This window comes from Trypanosoma melophagium (assembly GCF_022059095.1).
Source record: "Trypanosoma melophagium isolate St. Kilda chromosome Unknown ctg37segment0, whole genome shotgun sequence".
Classification (NCBI taxonomy): Eukaryota; Euglenozoa; class Kinetoplastea; order Trypanosomatida; family Trypanosomatidae; genus Trypanosoma; species Trypanosoma melophagium.
Window position 1 is genome coordinate 417,209 of NW_027125174.1, and position 9,522 is coordinate 426,730.

The 9,522-nt window shown below is 46.3% G+C and overlaps 4 protein-coding genes across 4 annotated transcripts; all 4 read left to right on the plus strand.

Moving 5' to 3' along the window:
* Positions 1 to 158: 158 nt before the first annotated feature.
* On the plus strand, positions 159 to 1,292 carry LSM04_001445 (TPMT family; the record flags this gene model as incomplete). The annotated part of the gene is made up of 1 exon (XM_067335960.1): positions 159 to 1,292. One exon carries the CDS (start codon positions 159 to 161, stop codon positions 1,290 to 1,292), a length of 1,134 nt encoding a protein of 377 aa, XP_067188322.1.
* Positions 1,293 to 1,685: 393 nt separating this feature from the next.
* On the plus strand, positions 1,686 to 3,326 carry LSM04_009101 (uncharacterized protein; the record flags this gene model as incomplete). Its single annotated transcript, XM_067335961.1, has 1 exon — positions 1,686 to 3,326. The coding sequence occupies one exon, from the start codon at positions 1,686 to 1,688 to the stop codon at positions 3,324 to 3,326; it is 1,641 nt and encodes a 546-aa protein (XP_067188470.1).
* A 215-nt stretch (positions 3,327 to 3,541) lies between these two features.
* Positions 3,542 to 4,888, plus strand: LSM04_001729 (uncharacterized protein; the record flags this gene model as incomplete). The annotated part of the gene is made up of 1 exon (XM_067335962.1): positions 3,542 to 4,888. One exon carries the CDS (start codon positions 3,542 to 3,544, stop codon positions 4,886 to 4,888), a length of 1,347 nt encoding a protein of 448 aa, XP_067188329.1.
* Positions 4,889 to 5,409: 521 nt separating this feature from the next.
* LSM04_007412 (Anaphase-promoting complex subunit 4) lies at positions 5,410 to 9,237 on the plus strand (the record flags this gene model as incomplete). The annotated part of the gene is made up of 1 exon (XM_067335963.1): positions 5,410 to 9,237. The coding sequence occupies one exon, from the start codon at positions 5,410 to 5,412 to the stop codon at positions 9,235 to 9,237; it is 3,828 nt and encodes a 1,275-aa protein (XP_067188431.1).
* Positions 9,238 to 9,522: the final 285 nt, after the last annotated feature.

Consider the following 9,522-nt stretch of genomic DNA (forward strand, 5'->3'; position numbering starts at 1 on the left):
TCCAGTGTAGACTTTCTTTCTTTTTGTATTTTTCTCTCTCTCTTTTTTTTTTCTCTTCCTCTACGCAGTGTAGCACATTTGTAGTGTGTCCGTGTCGGTGTGTCTGTGTCGGTGTGTCTGTGTACGAATAAAGTGGGGTACCATCACGCGCAGGGATTATGCGGCGTGTTGTGCTGCAACGTAGCGGGTTTCGAATTCCGTCTGGTGAAGAGCTTGACGCGCATCTTCTCATTAACCGCTTTCGCAAGAGGAGTGCTGGTAGCAACAGCAGCAGCGGTGGTAGTAGACGTTGGCTGCCACGCGCTATCACCGCAAGTCGTATGCAAGGCTGGGTTGGTGTTGGCGCTATTCTGCTTGGCACAGCTGTTTTTCTAGGCCCGTGGCTTATTGATGAGTACCGTGAGATGCTTGGATACAAATATGTACCACTGCCACCCTCTGCTATGCCGCATATGTCGACATCGTGGTGGGAGAATGAGTGGCTGAAGGGTAATCCACTCTGGCGGGCGGGTGAGTCAACGGAGGGTTTTTATCGGGGTCCATTTGATTTTGTGCGTTCTGTAACGGGTAGAGACATGTATGATGCTAACGCATTTAAGCAACATGGGCAGAAGGAGGGACTTAAACAAAAAAACAAAGCAAATAAAGAGCGGCCGCATGCACTTGTGCCACTATGTGGTGACTCACCGATTGTGCGAGAGCTCGCCGTGCGCGGTTTTGAGGTGGATGCTGTGGATGCATCTGAGACGGCGATGCGTGCATGTGTAGTCCGCACTGAACGTGGACTTGACTACGATGCGTTTAGGCGTATTCATCTTCATTGGCGTGATATTTTCGCACCAGAGCTGTGGCAAGGCCCATTGAACGGGGTGAAGTTTGATCTTATTTACGAGCGACAAGGATTTACGTCCCTGAACCACGATCAGCGGGAGGATTATGCCTACTTGCTGCGACAGGCACTAGCTGATGATGGCGTGATTTATGTTGAGGGTATTTTCCGCACCGGCCGTGTACGTGGAAACACTATGCGTGGGCCGCCTTATGCACTCTCAAGACGTGAGTTGCAGCGACTATTTCCCGCACGTGATGGATACATTGTACGCTGCGAAGAAACAAACGATGCGATGGCAATGCTGAGCCGTGAAAACCGCGTCCTGCAGCGTGTGCCTAGGGAGTTGTACGTTACACCGTTCCACTGCGCGGTGTTCCGCGAGGGGAGCGTTAACGCGGCGCTATTGACAGAGCCGTTGAACGACACTCCGCAAACAAGATCCACAAAATTAGATAGTTGATGTTCTTCTTTAGTTATTTTTTATTTTTATTGATCAGGACCTACATCGGTGTATTTTTTTTTTTGTTCTTTCTCACTCTCACTTTCAATCTCTTTTTTTGGTTGCTTGTTAACTTCTCTCACTTTCGCATGTATGTATATATACATATATATGTATCTGTGAATGTGAGTTTATGTGTTTACCACTGCGATATGCCACTTTGTTTCTTTTTTATTTGTACATTCCTTTCACGGGTTCATAAGAGAGAGAGAGAGAGAGAGAGAGAGAGAGAGAGAGAGAGAGAGAGAGAGAGAGAGAGAGAGAGCGAAATAAAAAAGGAAGAGAGAAAGGTGAGTAAAAACATTAGAAAAAGAAAAGAAAGAAAAAGAAAAGAAACCTTAACTAGAGTGGGAAATGCGGTGTGCGCTGCGGCGTTGTCGTCTGCGGTGGCATTTCCAGCAACCACACCACCACCATGAGCAGCAGGATGCCGCTGCTGCTATTATTAGCATTAGTGTGCGTTATCAGAGTAACTCCCTGATTGGCACACTTCACGGTGGGGAGCTTTCTCTCCCAAGTGATCCACAGGGTGGTTCGCATCTCTCTGCGCGCAACATCGCCACAGAGGCCTTGCAGATGAAGAAATTGCACCAAGAGCGTGGTGGAAATCCTATGCTCGCACAGCAAGCACGCCGTGTTCTTTTTGCAACCTCTATTGCTGGTCAAAGTCTGGATGCTCGTTCTGTAGCGTTGCTATTAAACACTGCTGTTTACTTTGGAATGGAGAGTGATGCCAAAATCGTTCGCGAGTGTATTGACTATTGCCTAAAGAATGATAAACTCATCACAGTCGATGTGTTGCCCATTGTTGTAACTGCCTGTGCGACACTAAAGTCACGTGATGCACGTGAGGTGATTGAAATGCAGGCACAAAAAGCTGCACGTAATGCCAAGTACCTTGATGCGAAGGGTGTTACGAACATTATAAGTGCATTTTCTAAAACCGGCATTAACCACGAGAAACTTTACGGATTTCTATCAAAACGTGTACAGACACTTGCACGTGTGGGGGAGTTTGAGGCTGCCCATCTTGTTATTTTAGCCAACGCCTTCTCACGATTGCGCTTTCGGGATAAGTTTCTCTTTGGTGCGATTGCACGACGTGCAATGTCTCTGCGGGAGCGCGTTACAGTAAACGAACTCGTACCGCTTATCGTTGCCTTTTCTAAAATTGGACTTAAGGATCCAAAACTCAGCAAACGTTTTGCCACAAAAGCGATGGAGTATGTGGACCAGATGAATGCGGAGCAGGTGGCTAGTATGTTTATGGCATTTGCGTATTTTGGCATCCGTTACGATCAGCTCTTTGGCGTTCTCACAAACCGTGCGGTGGAGCTTATTGATGAGTTCAACGCACAGTATATCAGTACAACTCTGAATGCCTTTCAACGCATCGGTATTAACAACCCAGAACTCTTCGACAACTTGGCAGAACGTGCATTGGCGGTAGTGCAGGACCATGATGCACGTGATATATCAAAGACGGTTACCGCACTTGCACACTTTGGTTTAAAGGATGAGGAGTTGTTTAAGCGGCTCGCCTCACATGCTGCGAGTATTGCTGATCAGTTTGATGCAACAGGTCTTGTGAACACTGCCCACGCGTTTGCAAGAACTAACTTTTTACAACAAGATATGGCTGTTGCCCTATCTGAGCGCAGTGTGTATGTCTGTCGTCAAATTGACGCAGGCGAGGCACGACGGCTCTTATGGTCACTCGCAAAGTTTCAAGTGCGCGATCCGAAGATATTAACTCCTGTGTTTAACCGTTGTCTCGCATTGCACCTCGATTTCTTCTCAGACCCCACCGGTAGTGAGGAGATTGAGGAGATCTTCGATATCTACGGGCCGAACTTCTGCCCGCCGCTTTACCAGCTGTACGTGTCCCGCGGCTCTACACCCAAATTTAAAACAGAACTGTCAGAGGAATATGGGACGGAAAATGAAGATTGTGTTGATCAGTTTACTGCACCACATATATGCATCATGCGATGAAATGTTGTGTTCACATATACTTTGGACGGGTTGCCTAAGGGATAGTAGAAGAGAAAGAAGAAAAAAGAAATGGTTGAACCTTCTGATTATTATTATTATTATTATTATTATTATTATTATTATTATTATTATTATTATTATTATTATTATTATTATTGTCATGAACTCAATTGCCTTTTTTTTCCATCACCAGAACTTTGTGTTAAGGAAAGGTAATGCTAAGCAAGAAAAAGAGCAGCACCGCGGAAGATGCCGGCATGACTGTGCGGCAGCGACTACGTCAAAAGCGTGAGTTAGAGGAGAAGCGTAAGTTCGGTCTTGCACCATTAGCGGTGGATGAATTGACTGGTCAAGAGATTAGCCCAAACGTGCCGCAACTCATCTCACAAGCTCCGTGGTACTACGGCGCCAGTGGCCCAACACTTGACCATCAACGGCAAAAACACACCGACGCGATGGATACACTGCAGGACCAACACGATACGACGATTGTATTAGGAAAGGCGACAAAGTATGTTGCAGGAGCGTGTGGCAATTGCGGTTCCAACACGCATAAAACGGCAGAGTGTTACAAGCCCCGCAAGAAGATTGGGGCACAGTTTAGCGGTAAAGTGACTGGCATCGATATGCAAGTTAAACAGGCGGAGAAGGGTTACGCCCAGAAGCGAGATCGATATGCCGTAGCAGCTGGTGTTGATCTTCTGCAGCAACAACCACAAGAGGAAGAGACGGAGGCGGATGGCGATAATGAGACGGCGGGTGTTGGTGTGAAGCGGCCGCGACTGCACGATGTGTTCGCCGCGCGGACTGCCACGACGGGCGGCAGTGCGGAGGTAAAAGAACTGCCGAAACATCTGCAGAATCTCGACAACGAGGGTGCACTCTTCGACCCCAAAACCGGCTCTATGCGGGGAAATCCAAATGCGACAGACCCAACACGTGTGTTTCAGGGGGATCTTGAGCGCTATCGCTCAGGTGACTATTACACATATCTCGAAATGCAGATGCGTTTCTTGACGGGAGAGTCCTCTTCATTTGTCGATTTCAAACTAGACGAACAATTGCAAAAGCAGAAGATAATGCAGAAAGAACCGCAAGGCGAGCAAGAACAACAAAAGAAGAAGGAAAGTGGCATCACTAGTAGCAGCAATAGTCTCGGTGGAAGTGAAGAGACGGTACGAGATCGTCTGGTACTTTCGCTCTATGGCGAGTCTACACTTGCCTCCGCGGATAGTTCATTGCGTATGAAGGAGGCGCTCGCTGGTGTTGTTACCGCTATAACAACAAAAACAACAGCAGCAACTAGTAATAATACTACTACAACCACAACAACTTCTTCTTCTTTGAAACTTCCTTTGACACCGTCCTTGTCACTGGCGTCTCGACATCCTCGTGCAGGTATGGCGACACGTAACGGTCATGCATGCGTCTACGGAAGTTACTTTGATCGCAACGAATTTCGCTGGGGATATAAATGTTGCAAACGTCTCGGTAAAGATGCGCCATCATGTCAATCTTCTGGAACCGCAGCAACGGCAGAGGCATCAAGTCCTTCGCCATAGTTCCAAATGCATCTTTTCTTTTTACTTTTCTTTTTCTTTGTTGTTTGTTGTTGTAGTTGTTATCCTATTATGTTTGATTTCTTAGTCTGCTACTTGTTTGTTTTCTGGTGCTGTTAACAGTTGTTTCTTCTTCCACAATTGCATTACACCAATGGTTTCTGAATTACTCTCCCTCTCTCCCTCTTTCTTTCTTTTTTATGTTTTTTCTCATTCTTATTATCATTTTCGCCAATTTCCCTCTTCGGTGTGCCTTAATACATTTGTACGTGTAGTGGCTGATTAGGAAGGGAAATTCAGGGACAATAGCACAAAGTGTGCAGTAGAGGTAAAGGAGAGGGTGCGCAAAGCAAGAACATCATTAAGAAGGCAAACACACACATACATACATACACAGGTGCATTCTCAAAGAAGAACAATAGCAACAAGAAGGAAGAGTGGCATAAAAGAAGAAAATCAAAAAAAAAAAAAAAGAAAAAAAAGACAGTCAACGGAAAAACAACAACAAAAGGGACAAATAAAGAATGTTTGTCTACTTTAGCAAACGTGTGGCTATACCGACAAGCAATGTGATCACATCCATTGCGTGGAACGAGGAACAGGGCTGGCTTGCTTGCGGTGGAAAAGGTGGACTACTTAAGGTACTGAAGATTGATAACGGTGCTGGACAAAAAGGTGGGTTCACGATGAATCAAACACTTGAAGGACACGATGCGGACGTCTCTGTCGTGGCGTGGAACCACCAGTACCGCAAACTCACTTCCAGTGATGAGAAGGGACAGATCATTGTATGGATGCTACACAAAGGAATGTGGCTTGAGGAGATGATTAACAACCGTAATAAGAGCACCGTTCGGGATCTTTCATGGAATACAGATGGTACAAAGGTTTGTATCATTTATGAGGATGGTGCTGTCATTGTTGGCGGTGTGGATGGTAACCGACTATGGGGAAAAGATCTAAAGAACGAACTTGCAAAAGTGACGTGGAGTCCTGATGATCGGTACATCCTTTTTGGAACAAAAAATGGTGAGGTCCACGTACATGACAGTGTTAATGGAGTCTTCATGAATCGCGTAAGTATTACGTGTCAAACGGATGAGGGACCTCTTGCAGGTCTCTCATGGCATCCTGCGTGGGTAGATAGACCATCCCCACTCGCAATGCTTGCTGTCTGCTATAGGTCTGGTAGAATGCAGTTGATGCACGGTGCTGGTGATACTCACCCGTATATTGTTGACACTGGAATTCCAGTTTCCTGTATTGCGTGGAATCCACAGGGAACAACATTGGCGGTGTGTGGTGTTACATCTACATCATCAACAAATTCCACCAGTGCTGCAGGAGGAGGAGGAGGAGGAGGAGAACCAGCGCCATCTTCGACATCAACTTCAGTGGTAGTGGCACAGTTCTTTAATGCGGAAGGGATTCATTTGCGTTCTCTGCGTGTAAACGGTAGCCATTGTGGTGGCGTCACGTGGGAAGGTGATGGATTACGTGTTGCTATTGCCATTGACGCCGCACTCTACTTTGCCAATGTGCGACCTGATTACAAGTATACGTACTTCAACAAGACAGTTGTTTTTGCATACAATCGACCAGATCGTGTTGAGGACAGTGTCATGTTTTGGAACATAAGGAGTAACGAGCGTGTTATTCGTCACATTCGTGGTCTGTTCTACATTGATTCCTGCAGAGACGCCTGTATGATCGTTAACTCACCAGATGATGGACGTTATTCTGTCGTTGAACTTGTGAATGCCATCGGGAGTCCAGTGGAGACTCGTATGTTAGAGATGGTACCACTCGTCTGTGGTATGAACTCTGCCCACATGGTTGTTGCAGATGAGGAGAATATTTACGTATGGCAATTTCGTGATCCAAGTGTCGTTGTGGACGCACTTGATCCCATATCTGTGCAGGCAAGTCGTCGTGAAACACGTGATCGTGTGGTGCATGTGGATGAAATTGTGCGTCCTGACACGCCATCAACATTAGTTGGACATACCGCCGTGACGAATGATCTGATATGTGCACTTTGTGTTAGTGAGGGGTTTCTATTTGTGGCACGTGAGTCTGGTCTTTTACAGTTATACCGTTTTGCCCCATTGCATCTCGTTGGTAAGGTTATTCTTCCAGTCCGTGTGCAGTTTATGGCGGCCAATGCAAACTCAACACGACTCGCAGTGGTGGACCTCGCCGGTGTCTTGGCATTGTTCCACATAGATCCTGAAAAGCTCTCGCTTGTGCCCCGCAAAATGGCGCCACAACCGAACTTTGAGCGTAAAGATGTTTGGAATGTTCAATGGGCACAGGATGATCCTGAACAGTTTGTTGTAATGGAGAAATCACGCATGTACGTCTTCCGTGGCACGGAAGCAGAAGAACCAGTACACTCTAGCGGATATATTTGCAAATTTAGATCTCTAAAAGTTCGTGCTTTGCAGTTAGATGAGTTGATGCAAGATCCAGAGCGACCCCGTAAAGAGTATATCGTTGATTATGAAACACGTATACTACGTGATGCTAGACAGGTAATTCAAAATGTTTCGATGAAGGAAGCCTTTATGTATATTGATGCTCACCCACATCCAAAGTTATGGGCATTATTTGCTGAACAGGCTCTCTCACAGCTTGACTTTGACCATGCTGAGGCAGCTGTTATTCGCTGCAAGGATTACCCAGCCATACAGTTTGTTAAGCGTGTAAAGACGCTAGATGACCCACAGAAACAGCGGGCAGAGATTCATGCCTTTTATAATCGCTTTGATGAAGCGGAAAAGATATACAAAGAGATAGACCGTAAAGATCTTGCACTTGAATTACGCTACCGTATTGGTGACTGGTTTCGTGTTGTACAACTTGTACAGGAAGGTGGGGGTGATGAATCACATATGAAGAAAGCATGGGAAAATATCGGTGATTACTATGCTGATCGACAAAAATGGACTAAAGCATCACAATACTATACACAATGTCGACAACTACACAAACTTGCTCATATATTTTTTCTTCTGGAGGATTATGAACTTCTCACACAGCTTATCACTAACGCTGAGCATGATAAGGAATTACTACTCAAAATTGGAGAAATGCTACTTGCTGTTGGTCTCGGTGACGAGGCCTCGCGGGCATTTCTTGCAGCTGGTGAGCCGCGACTTGCTGTTGACGGCTGTGTGCAGCTGTACATGTGGGACCGTGCTATGTCTATTGCTGAGTCGCACAAAATCACAGATGTTGCGCCTCAGCTTGGACGACAGGCCGCACGTCTTGTTGAGACTGAACGTCTGCCGGATGCAATTGAATTATACCGCAAAGCCGGACAACACGATGAGGCAGCGCGACTACTTGCACGGTTAGGACAACGGTCTGCCGCGACGGACCCGTTGCGTGCAAAGAAGTTCTACGTTCTCTCAGCACTTGAAATTGAGAAGTACCGGCGAAAGAAGATGACACTCAGCGTTGATGGTGCCGCAGCGGTGGATGCATTACTGAACGCGGAGCGAAAAGCGACATCAGAGCGTACATTAGATGCAGCATGGCGAGGTGCAGAGGCATTTCACTTTTTTCTACTTTGTCAGCAGCACATCTTGTGTCGCAATCTCCCATACGCACTTAATGTGGCCATGCGACTCATGGATTATGACGACCTCATCAGTCCGGTCGACAGCTACAGTCTCATTGCACTTACGGCGTACCTAGCGAAGAACTTCAGTATCTGCAGTAAGGCTTTTACCCGCCTTGAGGCAGCAGAACAGTCAGACGCGCAACAACAACTGCAACAAGAGGGTGGCCCAGCAGCGGCTGGACAGTTACAACTCATTGACTTGACAATGGATCTCGACGTCACTAACAGAACACGGGGTACAAATAGAAACACCAAAAGCCTCACCGTTGGTACCACCCGACTTGATGGTACAACAACCTCTTTACAGCTTACAAACCCATCAAAGGGTATGATAAACGCAACGCAGTTTACTTATCCGACTGTCAGCTTGAAAGAGCCACGTCGTCGCTTTGCGGACCTCGCTGTGAATATTTTTACACAGTATAAACCAGAGGACACAGCTGTCGATCGCGTAAAGTGTCCCAAATGTGAGGCGTTTAACAAGGAGTGGGCGTCGTGTTGCGTTCGTTGTCAACAACCATTCGGTGTTTGCATATTTTCTGGTCGTTGCATAGTCTCAAATGATTTCTGGCAGTGTTCGGTTTGTCACCACCGAATTATTGAGGTAGATGCCGACCGTTTCCGCAACTGCCCATTGTGCCACACACCAATAAAACAACGGTCACATGGTAGAGGTGGAGAGAATACGCGAGGAGAAGGAGTCTCCTTGGGATACAAAATGTAAAGCATTGACAAAAAGCCTAGTGTGGGACAACTTAGATATGTGTAGTGTTTCTGTGAATGGAAAAAACAAGAGAAGTATAGGAAAGGGCGGCAAATCCAAGCGACGAAGAGGGGGAAAAAAAACCATGGAATGCCCATACCAGCAAATAAAAAAAAAGAAGAGTGAAACTGTAGAGAAATGATGACAGGAAATGACTGAATGATGATGATGATGATTACTATGATTACTTTTTCCCCTCTTCTTGGTGTTTTTTTTCTTCCGTTTCCTACTCGCCTCCTGCTCCAC